The sequence below is a fragment of the Ambystoma mexicanum genome, chromosome 4q, assembly GCF_040938575.1.
Source record: "Ambystoma mexicanum isolate Mex_15411 chromosome 4q, UKY_AmexF1_1, whole genome shotgun sequence".
NCBI lineage: Eukaryota > Metazoa > Chordata > Amphibia > Caudata > Ambystomatidae > Ambystoma > Ambystoma mexicanum.
Window position 1 is genome coordinate 1059012568 of NC_090928.1, and position 22475 is coordinate 1059035042.

A 22475-nucleotide genomic window follows, 5' to 3' on the forward strand; every position below is an offset into this window, starting at 1 on the left:
GTACCTCAACTGAGTTGCCACCTCTCTGATATTACTGCTCCTGTTTTAACCCTGGCTAGCGGCGTACTATATAATAGTCTGACCCATTGGAGGTATCCCGGTCCTATACCATAATTAGTCAGGGATGCAATCAGCCAGGGCCATTGGACGGAGTCAATGGCCTTTATTGCGTCCAACGATACAATTGCTAATTCGCCCGCATCCCCATTCGCGTGTTCAATGACTTGGTGGAGGCGTCTGAGGTTGTTGGATATATTCCTATTAGGGACATAACTGGTCTGGTCAGGGTGTTTTAGTTTACTAATAATCCTCTTCATTCTATTTGCCAGAACCGCTTATTCAGCATTGAGAGCGGTCTGTATGAGCTGCAGTCGTTACCAGGTTTATTGGGTTTAGGGAGCGGTATGATGATCGCCTCTCTAAGGGATTCCGGTAGCATGCCCACTTCGTATGCATCATTTAACATCGCTAAAAGCGGGGGGAGCACCTCATTTCTATACATTTTATAGAATTCACTAGGGAGTCCATCAGCCCCTGGAGTCTTGCAGGTGGGTAGTTGCACCACTACCTCCTCTAATTCCTCTAAAGTAATCAGGGCTTCCAGTTCCTCTCGCTCCTCTGCGCTAATTTGCAGCAACCCTATATCCTCCAGTGTTTCACTTATATTACTGTAGTCGCTTCCCTTCTCGTCTCCGTACAGGAGTTGGTCATTTTCTACAAATTCCTGATTAACACCTTCTTGGGTGTCCACTATGCGCCCATCTTCTTTCGTTATTGTTCTGATTGTGGTTCTCGGTGTTGGTACCACCAAGACCAGTGTCCTTCCCCAGCTTGGTTACCAGGGGAGGAGGGTCTTGCGTACCAAAGACATCTGCTGCAACACACTTTGGCTATTGTTCACAGTCTTATAATTCCTTCTACAGAGGTTTCACAGGCCTTGTTTGCCTGCGCCGTCTTTCTCCTCCTCTTGAACTGCCATGCTGAGTTAGCTATCACGTTGTATGGTCTGCCTTGCTCTTTGTGCGCTTTCGTGCTCCACCTTTTATCCCTGTGGGGAAGAGAAAGGGCAGTCAGGTGTGTGTGATTCTGGTCAATTGCCCGACTTTGCCTAGCCCTCGTATTGGGACATGTCAGGTAAAAACGCCTCTGGTGTTAGTCCGTTGTCTTCCATGTTGTGCAAAGGTGTTTGTGTCGGAAAGGGGAGGTGGGGGCAGTGTTTTCGAATGTCATACGTGGTAGGATGGGGAAAAAGTATTGGAAGAAGGGGGATACTGCATTTCACCCATCGGTGTCCCACTCCCCAAGGACCCCCCCCCCATCCAGGTGATCCTCCCTCAATGGTCACTGATCACCAGGAACTGGATCCAATAGCGATGACCGTGTCCTGGCCACCTGGATGACAGATCCCTGGGGACTAGCTAGGCAGACACCTTCAGGTTTCTCACAGCACCTAGAGTGTTATCATATGCATGGAAAATGCCTAGTTACACAGAAGCAGAAACTGTTGGACTTGCCAATGCTTGTTAGAATGTGTACCCTTGTCGTGGGCGGCTCATGTTGGTCTTGAAATGCCACTTGTTTATTATTCTGAGGTATGGTGATGGCAAGGGAGAACCCACACATTTGGATTTCTGTTGGGCAGCATTTTATCACATTGAATGAGGGGCCGGGCAAGACCAGAGACATATGATCCCTTCATTTATTCGGTTTGGAGGGGGGCCCAAAGGTATCTGTGTCCTGAGCCCCAAAATTCCTTAATATGGCCCTGTCTCTAGGCCATGAGGTGTAAAACCTATAATGGCCGCATTGTGGCAAATTGTGCATTGAAATAACATGTTCGTGGGGGTGGAGGCCATGTCAGCTACATATAAGTTGTAAAGTAGGACCCCTGTTTATTACCAAGATTCGGGGCAATAAAGTCAGAGATGAGACCCACCTGATTTAATCTGACTGCCACAGCAGTTAGTATACATCTCCTTGATGTAGTGGAGGATAGTAAGATCAATTCCCCAACTAGTCAATTGATCCCAAAGTCTCAAGCGGTGGACGCAGTCCAACGCACTTGACTAATGAATGAAGCATAAATCTAGCCAAGTGCCAGGATTTCTATGAATTTCTGCCATCAAATACTTCATTGCTCATATATTATGGGTAGTAGAGAGACCATGCTTGAAGTCAGTTTGGAACTTGCTTAAAAGCCGTTTCTCTTCAACCCATTTATTCATTTTAACTAGGAGGAGAGAGGCAACGATTTTACAGCTGGAATCAATCATTGCAAGCAGTCTGTAGTTACAATGAATTGTCCCTACACCCTTCTTAAATACAGGAATCAAAATAGACCTCCTCCAGCTATCGGGTATGATGCCACAAGAATAAAAGCAAATATCCTGAATAATAACTGTAACCATAGCTCCGGATTTTCTTTGATGACTATATTGGCTACACTGTCAGGGCAAGGGGCTCTTGAAACCTTCAGCTTTAGTATAACCTCTTTAACCTCTTCCATTCCAAATCCTGCGACTGGTTTGCTAAATATAAATTCATTCATATTTGGCACTTTATTAGAATCCGGTGAAGTCTCCCAACTGCTCATTTCAAACAGTGTTTCAACAAGATTCCTCGTCTTTGATTCTTGTGAAATAAGTTCCTCTGGAACACTGGGATTCCCAAATTCGTACCCAAATGGAGCCTGGCCCTCCTCTTCCTCAAAGATAGACACCATGGATTTAAAGAAATCCGGTCTAGGCAATGGTTTATATGACTTCGAAGAGTCAGTCGAGGTCTTTGTAGGCTTCAAAGACACTGAATGTGCCGATGGCGTTGAGGGCTTCGATGACTTCAAATAAGCGGTCAGTGAATGTCTCAATGACTTGCTTGAGTTACTCGATGGCTTCAACAGTTTAGGAAGCCTCGAGACCGGAGTTGAAGACCCTGAACCCTTTGCCTTTGAGGAGAAAGAGGACTTCACTCTTGATGCTCAGCAGCGTCAAATTGGTTCCAGGAAGCTTCTCAGCTCCTGCGACAGAGTTCAAGATGGGAGACCGCTGCGGGTATCCGGCGGCAAGCAGTTCGGCAAGCGAGGCCGGACGGACAGCTGCAGGCTCGCCTACACAGTGCATAAAAATTAAGGGATACCTGGTGTTTTGTCTATGGTCCTCCAGGTAAGTATATACAGAACAAACAAAATGTGGACCAACTAGACCAAAGATGACAGGATTCAGATTCAGTTTTCAATTCTTGCTAGTACATAATATTTATTTCACGTGTTCAATACAAAATTTAACAATCTTCTAATAAAACAGGTTCAACAAAAAGAAAAAGTTTCTCCCATCACACCTTGTTCACTCATAACTCAAACATACCATTTTCATACCAACATACATTGCCAACAAGAACTGGGTAAATTTCTATTCCCATAACATAATCCAGCATATAAATGTAAATTTGACACTCTTATATTTGTAGATGTGGCCCCCTGTATTTTTCCAGGGGTTAAATGTCTATCGTCGACACGTGTTTCGGTTGAAGTTCAAAAAATGGGCAGGACGATTAATGGGGGAAGTGGAGTCCTGCCCATTTTTTGAACTTCAACCGAAACACGTGTCGACGATAGACATTTAACCCCTGGAAAAATACAGAGGGCCACATCTACAAATATAAGAGTAAAATTTACATTTATATGCTGGATTATGTTATGGGAATACAAATTTACCCAGTTTCTATTTGGAATGTATGTTGGTATGAAAATGGTATGTTTGAGTTATGAGTGAACAAGGTGTGATGGGGAAAACCTTTTTCTTTTTGTAGAGCCTGTTTTATTAGAAGATTATTAAATTTTGTATTGAACACGTGAAATAAATATTATGTACTAGCAAGAATTGAAAACTGAATCGGAATCCTGTACTCTTTAGTCTAGTTGGTCCACATTTTGTTTCTTCTGGCCTACACGGTGGCTCGGGTCAGGAATCGGTGTATCTATGCTGGTTGGCGGATTTGGAACGCTGGTCGAGGACTCACGGTTCGACTGCTTCAAAAATGACCTTTAAAGATGGACGCTGGTTGATGCTTGTGTGGCACTACTACCTTCTTCGCAGGGCTCGTGGCGACCTTTCAAGGCGGATGACCAAAAGCTGAGGAGAGTGCTTGCAGGCAACAGCCTTTTCCTTTGTTCAGAGACTCTCTGGCACTTCACCGCTAGGCAGCTTGCTGGCAGAACCTAGCAGGGCATGCTGTGTTATGGCTACGTACTGGTTCTGCAGCTGCTAGACGGGTCCTCTGAGTCTGGTATCTGCCTCTGTTGCCTGGGAGAGGTTTTGGGGAGGGATCTTGCTTCCCTCTTTGAAATCCTGGCCTTCCATCACTGGCAGAAGCTGTAAGGTAGACTGTACCTTCAGCCAGAGTCCAATGCTGAGTTCTTATTTCCTGCTTCCAGTGAAGCCTTCAGTTGATCTAAGTGAGGGGCTCAGCCCTCTTTTAAAGCCAAATGAGCCCCAGTGATTGGTGCAGGCTAAGCCTACCTTAAGGAACCAATCCGGGGTCCCCACCAACAATTTTCTGTTACACGTGAGGTCAAGACCAGAGTGCTTTGCAACAGGAAAGGAAAGAGGTGACAACATGTACTCCTAAGTCCCCCCCCCCCATCTTCCTTTCTGTTGTAGATCAAAGTGTCTCTCTGGTTAAATGAGCCCTCTGTGGCTCTTGATCAAAGTGCAGGTCTCCCTTGAAGTTTGTGACGAGAGCAGACTTCCTGTCTCCCTTAAATCACATACTTCTCCCTCTGAAAGGGGTCCACTCTGCAGGGGTTTACTACGGTAAATAGTGGACCCAGACATGCCATTCACTGTCCTTCATACAGAGGGGCGGGAACTAGCTTCACGTTGACACATTGCATATCAAAGAAGTGTTAGTTTTCCTGCCCATTGTTAAGTTCTGTGACCAGACCTATTCACAGGCCTGCATGAATTAACTGTCGTCAGTATGCACGGCCACCACACAGAACTTAGACAATAGCAAAGGGTGGATACATGAAGCCTTTGATATTTCATTAGGCTGGCCATGGGAGGAGGAAGGTGTTGCCCTTCTCCTCTGGATGTTTTCGTGCACCCCTCGCTGTCACCTGTCAAATAAATGTGACAGGGAGGACTGGGGCTGTAGGCTGTGTCCCTCAGAGTACACTGGACTATGTGTTTGTTGTGCAGCAATCATTACAAAATGTGGGCGGATTAGCCCGAAACATTTTCGGAGGTAGATCTCCCATCATTCATTTTAATTTTTAAAAAAATCGAAAAGCCCAGGCGAGTGTACACTCCCTGTACGCATGGTCGAATTCCTCAGTCGCTTCTGATTTTTTTTTTGTGAGAGAATGACGAGCGTCGTGACCTCGATCTCGAGCGCTTCTGATGCCCAGAGTACTTTTTCTGAGTCAGAGGAGGATTTCCTTTTTCGAAGGGATAATGGAGGGGGATTTGGGAGAGGGCTTACCTGCTTCGAGTTTTCCCTTTCTTTTCCCGCAAGGCTTTGACCGTCATGGATTGGTACGAGCCACAGTAATCAACCTTGTGGCATACACCATAGGCAGAATCAGTGCGTGTGTCTGTGATGGACGTTTTTGCCCCACAATCTGCAAATCAATTTAAACCGGTCTTCGGTGTCAAGGACATGTCGAGTAGATGATACCGACTGATGAAGTAATACGTTATTTGAAATTTTGCGGCGGCAATGTAGCTCCAAAGCATGCTAGCATGCGGGAAAAACAGAACAGAGGTAACTGTCACCCAGTGTGCTACATATGCCAGCATCAAAGCCACGGCCAAGGACAGTATGGAGGCCATCAAGGGCCATAACACAATGCTGCACGATGCTCGACTATGAAAAACAAAATTTTGAAGAAGCAGACTTGGATATATCAAAGATGAGGAATATGTGAGAGAACACAATACATATATGCCTTTCAACTCCATTAAAGCCAAAAGATGAGTAATCTAATGTTTTGTTGGATGAGAAATCTAACAAAACAGGTATGTGATTAATTTGGGGTTACCCAATTAATCCTACCCCTATTTGGTTGGACTTCTAAAAGTTCACACTGGCATTTCAACTTTGTGTGCGTTTTGAGACTGATGGGATGGCATCGTCATACAACCCAATTAACCCTCTTACAGTTTTCCAATGCCAACATCCCCACCATACAAAGAAAAATGCATTTCCAGAGGCACATTATTTTCTGCCATCCCACTAACATTCCTCTTGTAGCGTCTCCTTTTGTCTACTTTGGGGCCAGAGGATGGGAAGCCATGTCCTGGCAATTTTACATCTGCTCTGCTGGAGAAAGGCACTAGTCTTTGGCTTTAACGGAGGCGAGAGTGCTGTGTCCATGGGTAAATGTACCGAGACAAGATGAACTCCTTGATATTATGCCTCCGCACACAAAGCTTACATGTGCCATTGGAGCCTTTGGTATGTATGAAAGGAGAAAATAATTAGATAATTAATTCTGTCGTTGAACTCAATACATTTACAAACACAAATCATATTATCCGACAAAAGATAAATAAGACTTTTAAGAGTGCAGGAAACAACTGTGAACCAATCATGCTTCTAAGGAGCCAAATCGTGCTGATTAACTGCTTGCAACCAAACCAGTGTTTTGCTCCCGTTTAGGTGCAAGAAGCTGTCGGCCATTCATCCCTCAACTTGTTGAAGATATCCAATAATGTTGAGGTGGTTGTACATGTGCATGGCCGAGATCAGTAATGTTGGTCACGGCAATGTGACATCCTGGCCAGTATTACAGTGCATCACTATAGACTCCACTTACTCGCTGCATGGGGTAGTAAGCAGGTACAGTCCAATAGGGATCCCTGCTTCTCCAACTGCCTCACAATTGGACAGACACGGTACCATACCATTGCCTACAAAATTCCACAGATTCAGGAACAGCCACACAAGTTTCTTTGCACAGCTTCTTAGACATATGAGCCATTTTACCAATTCATCTAAATGAGACCCATGCATACATTTTGTTTTCTGTACACACTCACCGTGTTTGCATGAGTGCAACTGACACAATGCTTCGCAGGTGAACAGATTGAGGTATTCGTTTTCTGACAGCAACAGCACTAGTAGTGGTGGTGAGCGGCCTCATGTGGTGAAGCAATACCTGTAGTCAGCATTGACCAGCTTCAGGACCTGCCTCCACAAGTCCTGCCAGTGCTTCTTGACTTCTTCAAAGCCGTGAGGTTTTCTGATCTCAGCGTTCAAAGCGCCATGCAAACCATCACATAGCTTGTTGTATTGGCAGGTCAAGGCCTTCTGTGCCGCTGACCCGAAGAGGCGGGCGACTCCTTCCTTCACCATGGTCCTGGGTGACAACCGATGGGTGTGGGAGGGCAGCTAGTTTGACAACAAGAAGGATACAGGCTCTTGACACACGAGCAGGGAGTTGGTGCACCAGGAGGCATCAGGCTGGACACCGGAATGAGAGGAGGGGAACATGGGGAAAGGAGGGCAGGTTGACAGCACCAGGAACCAGATGGTTCTGCCAAGAGCTTGGGAAGAGGGTGGTACAAAAGTCAGGGAGAAAAAAAAAAAAAAGAGGCTTCCAATCTGCAGCGGGGCTGGTTTGGGACTTTATTTTCCTTGTGGGGAGTTCATCTTACTATTTGGAGGGGCAGCCAGAGTGTTGTTCCTTGACCTCAAAACATGCAGAAGCAGAACTGCAGCAGTCAGTGTTTCAGGCAGACTTTCCGCCTTCAAACACGATGCACTTTCTCTGATCGGTTTGAAACTGCTGGTCGCTATTTAGCTCTTGCTTGCTGTCTAGACAGACAGCGCTACAGCTCCCAGGAGCTACTTTTGACTCCCCTTGCCAACGTGCACCATACACACATATCTATTGATATTATTCTGTATGTTTGGGAATGTGTATAGAGGAGCATATACAACATGTCAAAAGGATATGTAAAGCATGAACACATATAGCAGTAAAACATGTAGATTTGCAGCATCTAGTGCGCAAGTCACATTTACGGCACACTAGTAAGCTCCTGCATCCTCAGAGGTAACTTCAACTCACTGATTGACGCCCAATTCCCAGGTGCTGCTATGATCTCCAGTTCATAAAATCTTAATTTCGATACCTGCTCTGTGTATACACACTTTGCACGCAGTTCCACGTGCATGGCCAAATCTGATGGAAAATGGAAATCTGATGGAAAATGAAGAAAATTTGATGGGAAGAATGCCTACAACTGAAGCCAGCCTTGCAGCTCCCTGAGGATTTTCCACCAGCGACAAAATAAGGTGGAATGTGTGCATCGCTAAACTGATAGTGGGGGAGGGGTCTTTATACATGGGTACAATCACTCACACAGGTATGTGCAGTGCAAAAAAATATGGGTAGCTGTTTTAATGTGCTGTAAAACGCGCCAAGCCTAAGTGATGATTTTGCTAAGATTCATAACAATAAATGCACATTGTATCCGTCTCCTGGCATGATGAGGAAATTGGAGTGTTGTATTGTGCACCGCTAGACAAAGCCACAGGAGGACTGATTATGTCCTAGAGTCAACAATCTAGACAGGGACAGGTTTTGAAGTGATATAATTTCAAAGGCTCAGCAAATGACATGAGTCCTATAAATACTCTGGACCCAATAAAAAACAAAATACAAACAGGCCAAAATACAATTTAAAAATACAATTGAACTTTCTTCAATTTGGATATTATTTTCGACAGGTTTTGTTGATTATTTTTAGAATGTGTAGGAGATCATGTGATATAAAGCGAGGCTCGACATTAAAAGTCAATTTCAGCTCCCTGGGTAGTAGTGTTCGTCTGGGTCTCCACTCATTGGCAGTCCTGCGTGGCCTTTGCAAGGTTTGTATAGTCTAGAGTCTGCATTCATTGAGCATAGTTAAGTGGGACGGCTTTCAAACATAAAACACAAATCCATTGACTGGAATAAGCAAGGGCCAGAGCTCGAAAATCTCCCAGGGTAATGAGCTCGCACAGCCGAGATGCTACAAAGGACAAACATCCCAAGACTGAACAAATGCGTCCTTCCAAACGGTGCTGAGCCAGCAGCACAGGTGCAAAACAAGCACGTCGACAGGTTAAGAAGCCCTTCAGACACACGTCTGATGCCACAGTCACCGGGCTGGAATCTGGACCTTATCCGGAGCCAGCCATGCTGTGCTTCTTCACAAACTGCTTCATGCGTTTACACTTCTTCCTCTGGGACGTGCTGCCTCGAAGGACAACAAAAGTAAAATACTTTGAACCTGCAATAAAGGAGACAGGAAGCGTTATTTATTTTTTTTAAATTGCATTTCATTTTATTCAGACCACCTAACTGCAAAGAAAAATGAGCCCAATGGGATTCTCTGTGCACCTAGGAGGAGCAATCTCGTGCTTGGCACTTCCGGCCACGCCCTTATGAGTAATATGAAGTGCTCTTCTATAACATGTCTGACCTTTTAGGTGTGCCTTTGCCATGGTCCTGAAAGAGAAGGATGAGAGCGGTTACTGGGGGGGTACAAGCTGAGGGAGCAACAGGTGCAAAGCCTGTCGTGCTGAGTGCACCTACCAGAGCCCAGTTTCACATGATGTTTCTAGGTGGTTTGTAGCAAAGACATTTGGATGGTCGGGTGCACAAGATCGGTTAGATGCCCGAGCAGGATTACCTTGAGAGCTGCCGGTCTAAACCAAGGGCGAGGGTGCCGGGGTAATTACAAGCGGACAGAGATGCTCCAGGACTGTGCAGTGGGACCAATCCATGGAAACAAGGTGGTTAGCGTGGTGGGGTGCAAGCAGTATCAGAAGGTGGCAAGAGGTTAAAAAGGTGTGCAGGTTAGCTGGGGTGTACCCGCATCTTGTGCTATAGATACGGCGCAGGAGGGGGAAACGTGGTTACATCCAATTACAATATTGCATTAGCTTGCCTGAATCACGTTGTGCCTAACTGGATTATGTCAATTTACTGCTGATTTGCACAGTCAAGCTCCTTGTACTTAATATTGCATTCCTACACACTCCTTGTGACCTAATGTGTACTAACTAACGATCACTTCTAGCAATGTTTCTATCACTACTGCATGCAGTGCGCATGTTCTAGACCGCTCCCCCATCTAAGGTGACCAAATATAACTGCGTAGGATCGAAGTACATTCATATAGTAGTATTCCTCTTCTCTCACCTATAGCAAAGTATGTTATGCATATTACTAGCCATCATGTTCCCGTTTTGTGTAATGTACAATACAGTACTCTTCACAGGAGGTGCGTACATCGCACATGATAACGGTCTATCTAGAATTGGATGCCAGCGTCATCACCCTGCCCCACCCCATTCCTACCAACCACCTCACCTTTTCCTCCCCCCTCAGGAACAGGATACTAATAGCTCTCATATAGCCGCCACCAACCCAGAGCTGTCCGGTTGATACCCCCTAAGATTACTCCAAATGAAGTGACTATCAGTTCAAGCACCCCTATTCAGGGTAATGCTAGACGCACTAGACTCGGATCACAAACTAAACTTCTTCACCTAGACACCAGTCCACTACCAGCCGTCACCAACGTCCTTAAAACCAATGTAAAATCCACATTTTATCAGCCCAAGTCACCACCTAAAGCACTAACCAAACTGAACAGAGGTACTAAAGCCCCACCAATCTCTACTTCAGTCGACACACCACCATCAAATATCACTCCCAACCTCAAAGGTGCACTCATTAACGCACGCTCACTTGGAGCCCATGCCATTGAAATCCATGACCTCATTATCAACCAACTACTAGACATCCTAGTTGTAACTGAAACTTGGTTACACCCACCTTCAGGTCCACTGCTAACCCTCGCCATTCCACCTGGATTTAGCATTCTTAGGACCGATAGCTCCAGCACTCAAGGAGGCGGAGTTGCAATAATAGCTAAATCAACTCTGCAAATTAGGGCTTGCCCCCTTGAAGAAATAAATGGGTACAAACTCCTCCTAGCCAAATTTACCTCCAATCCAAAAACTACAATCAATTTCCTGGTCTTACACAGATCACCTAACAAAAACACTCACCCTGACCTAGACATCCCGCTCTTACTCTCCCCCATATCAAACCCAATACCAAATGTATCATACTCGGTGACATAAACCTAGGATACAATGATCACCAAGGTCATAAAGCTGCAGCCCTTCATGCGGCCCTCAAAGATATGAATTTCAAACAACTAGTCAATGCCCCCACCCACAACAAAGGTAGAATACTTGACTAGATCCTCGCTCTCAATTCACAAGTATCCATCGACTCTGTTCTACCTCTTGATTGGTCCGACCACCATATCATCAACTTCTCTATAATTAGCAATGCTACAGACCCCACTACTACTAAAAAATCTGATACCTATGAAAAAAGAGATACCAGAAAAGTCACAGCAGACAACCTTTCCACTGTTCTAAATGAAGCCCTGGTCTCCACCACCCTAACAGGTAACAATCCTAATTACCTGGCAGATTGCTATCAGAAATGTCTCTTAACCACCATCGACTTAGTAGCTCCTGTCACAACTAAAACTCGTCGCGCAAACAAACATACACGTTTTTGGTTCAATGATGAACTAGTAAATCTGAGACGCAAAAAAAATCACTAGAGCACATCCATAAAAAAACGAATACTCCAGACTCAGCTAATGCCTTTAATGAAGCCAACAAAGCCTATAAATTATCCATAATAACCCATAAGGCTGAGGCATTCTATTTGTGCATCAACAAGGCCTCATCCAACTCAAAGTAGTTGTTTACTATACTCAAAGAATTAGAAAATCCAAGTCAAGACATGTCACCTGTCAACGCCAGTAAATCATGGTGTACTACAATCCAGAATGCGCTAGCATAAAAAATACTACTCCTACAAAAGAAAATGATCTCGAAAAGACAACTCTTAGCAAACAAAAACCCACCTACCCTTACCGAGTACTTACCGAAAGAGAACGACTGCAAACCTTTCCACTTTACCCCGATCACACAAGAGGTTGTATTGGACACCATATCCAAACTAAAATCCTCCAATTGCAAAGGAGACCAATTTCCCGCTCACTTAGTAAAACTCTGTGCCCCCACGCTGACACCTATCATTACCAAATTTGTTAATGCCTCGCTCAATTCTAACATGGTCCCTGCTAGAATTAAAAAAGCTTGGGTGACCCCCCCCTCCTGAAAAAGCCAACACTAGACCCATTAATCCTCACCAATTACCGATCGATAACAACGGTGCCATTTTTACTGAAAATAATAGACAAAATAGCATATACCCAAATCCAGAGCCATCTAGAGCAACACCAACTCCTGGATGCCCGACAATCGGGTTTCACCCTAACCATAGCACAGAAACTGCACTCCTTGATTTAAAAATCCAAATGGATTCCACAAGGGAGGCAGGCAATCTTTGTCTTCTAATGCTGTTAGATCTTTCTGCCGCATTTGATTTAGTTGACCATGATAAACTCTGTGCCACACTATCCAATGACTTCAGATTCTCTAAGGAGGCAACCCAATGGGTTAAATCCTTCTTAGCAGATCGTACATCACGAGTGTGTATTGGGAAAGAGTCGGCCGACCCCATACCAGTCCCCATAGGTGTTCCCCAAGGATCTTGCCTATCGCCCACCCTCTACAATGCCTACACAAAGCTTCTATTTGCAGCACTGGATGCTATGGGTGTCATCTACACCAACTTCGCTGATGACACCCAGATCCTCATCCCCCTATCAAGTAACTATGAGCAGGATACCGTCCTCATTAGTCAAATCTATGCACTAATCCAAAACTGGATGGCCCATAATAGTCTCTGTCTTAATGACAAAAAAACAGAGCTTCTCATAGTAGGGTCCACAACTAAAATCAATGCCCTACAGCCTGAAGGCTCGACATTCAAGATTGATGGTACCAGGATACCAGTACTCAAACAGGTTAAAACCCTTGGTGTCTACTTAGACGCTAATCTAACAATGACAAAACAAGTTTATGCACTCGCCTCAGCCACATCTTACTCTGCTAAACGTAATGCTCTAAGTCGCCAATTTCTCGCGCCTAAAATGGTGTCACCCTCTCAAGAGCCTTAATACTTTCGAAGTTGGACTACTGTAATGTACTCCTACTAGGCACATTCAACACCAACCTTGCTAAATTGCAACTTATGCAGAATAAAGCACTACGTGCTGTGTTAGGAATAAACAAGTCTGACCACATCTCGCACATTAGGAGAGCTACCCACTGGTTACCTATCAAGGCAAGAATCATTTCCAAAACCCTATGCATTGCACATAAATGCATCGCCAATAAGGCCCCTAAATACATCAATAATTCAGTAACCAAAAAATCCTCTACTAGAACACTCAGATCTAGCAGAAATGCACTCCTTGATATCCCACGCTACAAAAGTTCCAAAGCTGGGGGCAGCAGCTTCAAAGCCCTGGCCCCTAAACACTTGAACACACTCCTGACAAATATAAGGAATGAAGAATCATTCCAGTGCTTTAAAAAATCTTTAAAAACTTGGTTATTCAACCAATTTGAACTGACCAGGACTACACTGAGCAGAGCCGTATTTATGCTAGCCTGGATAATAATTTGTCCCTGCATTATGTAACGACTATGTATTTTTTTGCTTGATGAAACTATGACTGTATTGCTTGACCTATACTCCTTTAATTGTAACCTAACTGTCTGTAACTACGCTGTGATACCTCTGGGTCTGGGCGTATAAGAAATGTTATAAATATAAATGAATAATACAATTACCAGGTTACTCACCGTAGTGACCACCTTACTCCTAGTCCATAGTCCAATTTCTTCCATACTTATGGGACATCTTTCCGTCCTGTGGGACGGGACCGGAGCACTTTTGTAAAAAGCATCCAATTTTTTTTCCAAAAATGTGTCCCTCCTCTCTTTCCTGCGCAGGGCCCGGCACGCAGCCGTCACCCCGCCCACCTTGGCTCCGCCCCGCGCATCGCCCACCAGTCCTTTTCTATCGCAGAGTCCAAGACCCATTAGCGGAACCTTATTAGAGGGGACGGCGGGCGGGCGTATGGAGGAAAGGGGACTATAGACTAGGAGTAAGGTGGTCACTAAGGTGAGTAACCTGGTAATAATCCTACGTCCCGTCCCCTTTCCTCCATACTTATGGGAGATTCCCAAGCACTCCTTACAGGAACTATGGGTGGATGGAAATACCCCTTACTGAAACAGGTTCTTCAGCACAGCCTGGCCGAACTGAGCGTCAGCCCTAGAGCTCATATCGAGGCAGTAATGCTTACAGAAAGCAGATGGGGAGGCCCAAGTAGCCGCTCTAGCGATGGACTCCCAGGGAACATACTTCTGAAAAGCAACCACAGCTGCCTTGTCTCGCACCTGATGTGCATGGATACCCTTAGGAGGTTTCAGCTTTTGGACAGTGAAAGATTCCGTGATACAGGCAGCAATCCATCTGGAAATGGATGCCTTAGACGCTGGCCTGCCCTGGGGTTTACCGAAGGTCACAAACAGTTGGGAAGAACTCCAAAGCTTGGCAGTCCTGTCCAGGTAGAACATAAGAGCTCTTCGGACATCCAGGCAGTGAGGAACCCTTTCCGCCTCCGAGGCAGGGTTCGGAAAAAAGACCGGAAGGGAAATCGACTGATTCAGATGGAATTCGGTCACTACCTTTGGTAGGAAAGCTGGGTTCGTCCGAAGGACCTCCTTGTCCTTGTGAAAGACCAAGAAAGGATGCTCCACCGACAATGCCTGGAGCTCACTCACTCTCCTCGCTGACTTAACGGCTACCAGAAAGGAAACTTTCCAGGACACGTACTTGAGGTCAACCGTAGCCATTGGCTCAAAAGGTTTATGGCACAGCGCCGTCAGGAGTACATTTAGGTCCCAAGGTGGGTGCAGACTACGAACCGGAGGGTAGAGCCATGTCAAACCAGCAAAATGTCTCTTCACCACCGGGTTAGTTAACAAATAAGAACACCGGTCTGTAGAGAGGTAGGCGGAAATCGCAGAGAGATAAGCCCTGCAGGACAAGACATGAACCCCTGAGTCTGCTAGGGAGGAGACAAAGGACAGCACTGTGTCAATTGTCGCCACCCTCGGGTCCAATTCTTTCTCCAAACACCAATGACAGAACCTGAGCCATTTACTCTTGTATTGGGATCTGGTTGAGGGTTTCCTGGCTGCCTGGATAATGCGCGTGTTATCCGCAGACAGACCCAAAGGCTCTAGAGCCGTGAACTCAGGCACCATGCCGCCAAGCTGGGCGATTGTTGGGAGGGGTGCCACATCTGCTGTTCCCCTTGGTGAAGAAGATCGGGAGTTACTGGTAACCTGATCGGCGGACACACCGACAGGTGTTGAAGTTCTGAGAACCAAAACCTGGCCGGCCACCACAGAACTATCAGTAGAAGAGAACAGTTGACAGAACTCTTCAACTTCCAAATTGCTCAATGAACCAGAGGAAGAGGCGGGAAGGCGCAAGCTCTCATGTTGTGCCATGGTATCTCGAGTGCGTCCCCCAGAGAGGAGGCTCCCAGCCCTCCTCTGGAGGCGTACTGAGGAAGCTTCTTGTTTACCGCCGTGGCGAAGAGGTCCACCTCCGGTGTGCCCCAACGTGAGAAAATCCATGATAGGATCTCCGCCTTCAACTCCCACTCGTAGCTGACCACTGTCCGCCGGCTGAGGGCATCCACAGTGACATTCAGCCGGGCCGGGATATGCACTGCAAGCAGCCAGACCCCATGAAGCATGGCCCACTCCCAAATCTGGATGGACAGATCCACGAGAGGGGGAGACTTCGTTCCCCCTTGCTTGTTTATGTAGTACATTGACACCGCATTGTCTGTTATTATGCGGACCACCTTGTTGACAATGAGAGGTCTGAACGCCTTCAGCGCCAGGAAAATCGCCAGAAGCTCCAATCGATTTATGTGCAGGAGCTTGTCCTGAGGTGACCAGAGGTCCGAGACCTGAAGAAGATCTAACGTCGCACCCCACCCGAAAAGGGAGGAGTCTGTCGTGATCATCACCATGGGGCTTGGGTCCTGGAACCCGACACCCACTGACAGGTTGCTGAGAGAAGACCACCAGTCCAGGTCCACTCCCATGGAATCCGGAATCATTATCCGTTTGGAATCCGGGTCCACAGCCTGACGCCAGGAATTCCGAAGAGCCATCTGGGTCCGTCTCATTTTGAGACGAGCAAGATGAAGAGCCAGCAGACACACGAGGCCATGAGGCCCAGAAGCCTCTGGAACCACCAGGCCGACATGCTCTCCGACTGCGTAAACATCTGACACAAGGCCAACAGATCCGCCATTCTGTCTCCGGTCAGATACACTCGGCAGTCTATCGTGTTCCAACGAAAACCCAGGAAAGTCAGGTCCTGTGAGACTGTCATGGAGGATTTCCGCCAGTTCACTGACAGCCCAAGATGGAACAGGAGCTGAAGGAGAGACTGGAGATTGCCCGCTGCTGCCAACGGGCAAGGGCTGCGTAGGAGCCAGTCGTCCAAATAGGGATACACATGGATACCCTGGAGACGAAGATGGGCCGCGATCACCGATATCATCTTCGTGAAGACACGCGGCGCCGAACTGAGGCCAAAAGGAAGCACCCGAAACTGGAAGTGCTCCTCTCCCAAAGAGAAACGGAGGTATTTCCTGTGTGGGTTCCAAATCAGGATATGCATGTACGCATCCTGAAGATCCACCACGCTGAGCCAATCGCCCACCTGCAACGAGGAGCGAATCTGGCCAGGCGTGATCATCTTGAATTTCTCTTGGGGTAGGGAAAGATTGAACTGGGAAAGGTCTAGGATGGTGCACAGGCCAGCCTGGTTGGGTTTGGGCACCGTAAACAGCCGGGAGTAGTAGCCCTCCCCTCGTTCCCCAAGGGGAACGGATTCCACAGCTCTGAGGAGCAGAAGTTTCTGAACCTCAGCCTTGAGGGAGGGTGAGCCTGACAGCTGAAAAGGAGGGTTGAGGGGTGGGGTAGGGGGTAAAGGTAAGCGGAAGCCCGCTCGAGCGACTGACAAGACCCATCTGTCTTCTGTGATGGTCTGCCGCGTCTCCAAATGAGACGCAATGCGTCCTCCCACCGGGGTCTCCTGCGAGCGCGGAAAACCCTCATTTGGCAGGTTTATCGGTGGCGGTGCCACCTGAACCTGATGAGGAGGCTGAGGAGCTGGAGACTACCGCGTACGCTGTTGTCTACGGTGGTTATTCCCCGCAGGAGTATCCACTCTGCGATTTTTGCAGTAGAGGAAGCCCCTAAAACCAGAGGAAGGTCGACCTTTGCGACAACGGCCTTTGAGTCTTGAAGGGAGGTTTAACCAGAACAGACAATGATTTGGCCGTCTGAGTGCTGTCTTTGGTTTTGGTGAGCTCTACATCAGTAGAAGAGTGAAAAAGCTCCTTACCATCAAATGGAAGGTCCAGAACCTTGTCTTGCACCTCCTTCGAGGACTTAGTGGCATGTAGCCATGCTTGCCGTGAGGTATCAACCCCTAGCATCAGACCCTGAGCCGAGGTGTCTACGTGATGAGCCGCAGCCTCCATGAGATCCTGGGCCAAGACCCTGGCATCGGAAAGGCCTCCTCTGAAATCCTCCAGCTTCTCGACCGGAATGTGCTCCTCAAACTCTGACAGACCTCTCCACATCCGCATCTAAGCTCCCGCCAAAATCAATTCTGCACTGGCCTGCCTGAGCTGCAAGGCTGAATTGGCAAAGATTTTCCTCCCTAGGGAGTCCAGGAGCTTGTCCTCCTTTCCCAAGACCTGAGTCGCCGTCGCGGAGGAGGGAGCTGCAGGTCTGGATTGCAACGTGGCCGCAGCCACCACTGTGGAGGAGGGAGGCAGACAAGACGACAAGGCCACTTCTTCCGAGGAATGTTGCCTGTACCTCGCATCAATCGTTTTATTTACAAAAAGTCCCGAGTGTGGCTTTTCCCAAACTCTTCGGACCTCGGCCAGAACGTCCTTCTGCAAGAACAGGCCAGTACGCTCCAAAGGAGACAAGGTGAACGCCCCAGAAAGCACACCCTCCTGCGGAGCAGGTGCCTCGGGCACCGGAACATCTAAGAAGCTCATCATGTCCAGTACCCGGTCATGGAAAGCTCTGGTAGAGCGGGGCAGGTCCTCGTTGTCCTGATCACCTTGAGGGTCATCTGACAGGTCCGGCTCCTGCTGAGCCGAGTCAGGCACTGCCTTGTCCACTGGGGACAATGGTCGCACAGGCGGAAGCGCAGGGGGAGGCACCACAGGTAAAGGAGGCGCCGGCAGAACCACCGACGGGACGGGTGGAGCCGGAGGCGCGGTGGACATTTCTCCTTGAAAAGCCCCTTGAAATATTCCCTCATGGGGTCGGTGCGCATAAGCGCTTAAAATTTACCGAAAAAGGCGTCCTCAGGAGACTGTTTCGGAACCTGAGGAGGCCTCTGATGAGGTGGACAAATCCAGGGACGCAACGGGGAAGGGTGCCACACCGGCCCCTCCGCCGATGTATCCACATAAATCACGGGAGCCGCCCCCGCGGGCGACGAAACGTTGTGCAGAAGAGGCATCCGGGCGTTCTAATCATAAACCGGCTGGTAAGGATGCGCACAAGGGACCTTAGGTTCACCCGAAGGACCGAACCCTACACCAGGGGCCGATGGCGTAGTTGTAGGGGTAGTACCTAAAATGGCCACTGTGGTCGTGGCGGGAACGGGCGCCATTTTGTCCTCATCTGAGGGGAACTGCGGCACGTGAGGAAGTGAGGCAGGGGTCCCCGTCGATGGATCAGGGGTCTTAATTTTAGCCTTTACGTAAGGAACCTCGGCAGAGCCGGTACTATGAGGCCTGGAATGTTTCTGCGACATACCAACCGCCAACTGAGCCTTCGAAGGAAGAGCCTCGGCACTGCCGGTAAAAGAAGAAACTTTCTTCTTTGCCCCCTCAACAGATCTGGTGTCACCACAAGAGCGGGAACGGTGCGCTGTCACCGACAGGGCTTTGCCCGGCCCCTCAGAACTGTTGGTAGCCTTAGCCTCTGTACGAGGGACTTCGGACCTAGGCCCGGTAGAAGCCTTATCGGCACGGGCCTCAAACATCCGTTCGGTAACCTCAAGCGCAGCCAAGACCTCGGGGCGTAGCCCGGTTTTGTTTTTGAGGAAAGCCGAAAGAGCGGCCTCAGAGCAAGCTCTGGTACCCCACGACTCAGTAGAACTGGGTCTACACACAGCCCCCACAGGAGGGGCCTCGGAGTGTACTCCGGTGATCACAGGCCCCTTACGGAGACCCTCGGAGAAAACTCCGGTAGAATTATTAGGCCCGACAGGCACCTCAGGGCGAACCCCGGTAACAGAGCGATCAACGCCCCTCCCGGCTCGAGAGGAACCCGGGAAGGTATCTTATCCCCCGGCCGGGGTGCTCTGAAAATTAAAGAACTTACCGGGCGTTTTTTCTTCTCGTCGATGAACGCCTGAAAATGAGAAGGAGGAGTCCGTCCGAACACCTACTCCCACCGCTCCAACCGACGTTGAAGTGCCCGGACCGAAAGGGAGTCGCAGTAAAAGCAGGAGTCCCAACGGTGTTCCGGACTCAAACACTCTAAACAACGAGGATGGGGATCCGCCCTCGCGAAGCGACGGTGACACGAACAGTCTGGAAAATCTAGTTTAAAAGACATAGAAAGACTAGTAAATGAACACTAGCGAGAGCCAGAGAGGGAAAAAAAGGGAAGAAAATCTTCCGAGGATGCAAGTGCGTCCGGCCCCGATCGTGTGGAGAAAAGGACTGATGGGCGATGCAGAGCCAAGGTGAGCGGGGTTACGGCCGCGTGCCGGGCCCCGCGCAGGAAAGAGAGGAGGGACACATTTTTAAAAAAATTTGGATGCTTTTTACAAAAGTGCTCTGGTCCCGTCCCACAGGACGGAGAAATGTCCCATAAGTATGGAGGAAAGGGGACAGGACGTAGGAGTATCATCGATACAGAGCATACTGAGTTGCGCATTACCAAATTGAAGGTGATATTTTTACAATTTGTATGGAGATGATAAGCAATTTAGAGACCAGGAATGGGTTGCAGAGATGTGCAATGTTCTCTCGTGGAAATATCAAATGGAACAAGACCTTCAGGTGGCAGGGCACCTTCTCTGAGAGATGGAGGGAAGCACGACTTATCCGAGCATGGCCCACCATAGCTAGAAAATCAAACAAGCACTATAGAAAATGATTATAAGCTGCCTCCATATAGAAAGACAATAGAACAACTATTGTTTGCCAGGAACATTGAAAGAAGGTTGAAGATTTTATTTCTTCAAAATGGAATGTTAACCCATTGCAACAGATTATGTTGGTTCAGTCAGCTGGTCTGAAACAATAAGAACGCACTGAGCAAAAGAACGGCCTTGGCATCTTGCGATCAACGAGGATGCCTGAACCAGTATTGATTGGCAATAAGAATGGCCATATTTAAAATCTAAACAATGTGCCTCATCACGAGTTTGGCGATAGCCCTTAAATCCGGCGGTAGCGCTGTTAACGCCAGATTTAAGGGTCCGCCAAATCACGGCTTCGGCTGATTTCCCCCCAGCTCTGAGCTGGGTGGAAATCCGCCAAGATTTTTCCGATTTTCCGTGCTTTTACCGCTGGCGGGAAATCTGCCGGAGGTAAAAGCGCAAAATTTCCCCATTGAGCCCAATGGGGAATGGGGAATTCCTGAATGGGCTCAATGGGGAATGGGGATTTCACATTCCGCCAAACCCATGATCCGGCGCTAATAGCGACAGTGGGTTTGGCGGTAGGGCTAATAACGCCAGCGCTATTAGTGCCGGCATTACTGCCCAACTCATGATGAGGCCCAATGTCTTGGATTGCTCCTGAAGAAGGTATGATTGAAGATTTAGAGCGTGCACCAGAGGGCTCTAATGATTGGTAGGTGACTTGTATATGTTATTGGTCCTGAGTGGAGTGCGAGGGCCTCTAAGAAGGGTGAAAGTCATCTAGCACACAATAGAGTCAAATGGGAAGGGCTCTAGTGATATTGTCCATGAGAAAAAAGGCAGTTTCACCTGTGACAGCGTGTCCATGCCACATTGCCTAGTTGGTACACATCACAAAGGGAAGCTTGCAAAGTAGTCTTTACAGGCGGTTAGAGTCTCCAGTGCAAGCTTGCTGATTGGCTAGCGAGCTAACAGTGAAAAGAAAAACCGAGTTGCAATGAATGCAGGCTTCTTTTGGCAGCTGGAATCTGCATTCTACGCAAGAATTGTTTAAAATAAGAAACCCCTTTCTAAAGCAACGTAGCATTAAAATAGGTCAAGTGATCTCTGTCTAAAGGGACCGAAGTGTACCACAAAATGGTGTACTTTAAACATCTTTAATGTATTTGTATTATTTGTATTATTTGTATGATGTATATGCTACTGTGCAATGAAACATTACGTGTTTGCTTAGCTTCGTATCAGATTACTTCTTACTAAACATAAAATACAATGTCTTTCATTATATCAAGCAAACCATGTGGGGCTTACGTAAAAGGTTTAAAAGGTACACAGAAGGTAACTATTATGGTATTTCCCTTGGACCGTGGGACCTTGGGGGGAATGGGGGGGGATTAATGTTAACATTTAAAAATGTTGTTATAAATCAGAAGACTCATCCCAAGGGAAGACATATCTTTGAGAAATTATAACGTTGACCATTAATTATAGAGGTTAAGAAAATGGCAGAACAGAGAGCATAGTTCGATAATCCATGGAGAAATTAACATTTATCAACACGAAAAAATAAAACTCAAGTTAACGTAAGTCACCCATCAGACCTGTAATGCACCATGACCAGCAACAAGAAGTCTTTCAGTTGCTAAGGAATTACAATTATCACGTAGACCGTATAGTGACCCCTGGCCTCTGGTCAAGGTAGCAGGCTCAGGAGGCAACTCACCAGACACCCTTCATGGGCTCCATACGGCAGTGTGTCAGAACGGTATAGGGCACCTGGGAGTCTGACAGGTTGGACGATCCGCCTGATATTTTCTGACCAGACTGAACCTGCTGAACTGACTGAGCAGGTACTCTGGGACTTTGCACTTTCCAACTATCCACTAATGATGAACTGCCAACTTTTTAAAATATGTAATGTAACAATGTAAAGTGTCTTGTGTAGACCCAGTGCGAGTGACCAAGCTGGGGGGGGGGGGGGTGGAGGGGTTAGGGGTATCTTTACAGTTAACATCTTTCCTTTTGTGTTAGTGACATTCAGCAGGGTTGTCTCAACAGTATCACTTGCTTCATACGGGTGTCCGTTTTGTAGCAGGATTTGGTGTCAAGTGCAGGATGGGCAACTCCTTGTCAAGTTGTCTGATAGTCATTTACTCATTTCCTCCTCATTCTCTTTTCCTTCTTTTGCCCAGTTGACTCGTTCACTAGGAGTCAAGGGGGCAAGTGCAGGTATTGTCGATGTAAG

At 47.4% G+C, this 22475-nt stretch overlaps 1 protein-coding gene across 4 annotated transcripts in view; it reads right to left on the reverse strand.

The window, feature by feature from the left end:
- Positions 1–8584: 8584 nt before the first annotated feature.
- TAF1A (TATA-box binding protein associated factor, RNA polymerase I subunit A) overlaps positions 8585–22475 on the reverse strand; it is a 524191-nt gene continuing 510300 nt past the window's right edge. For all 4 annotated transcript variants that reach the window (XM_069608604.1, XM_069608607.1, XM_069608605.1 and 1 more), the window contains one exon: positions 8585–9281. In XM_069608604.1, coding sequence (XP_069464705.1) covers positions 9172–9281 — 110 coding nt within the window. In that variant the 3' untranslated portion in view covers positions 8585–9171. The remainder of the gene's footprint in view (positions 9282–22475) is intronic.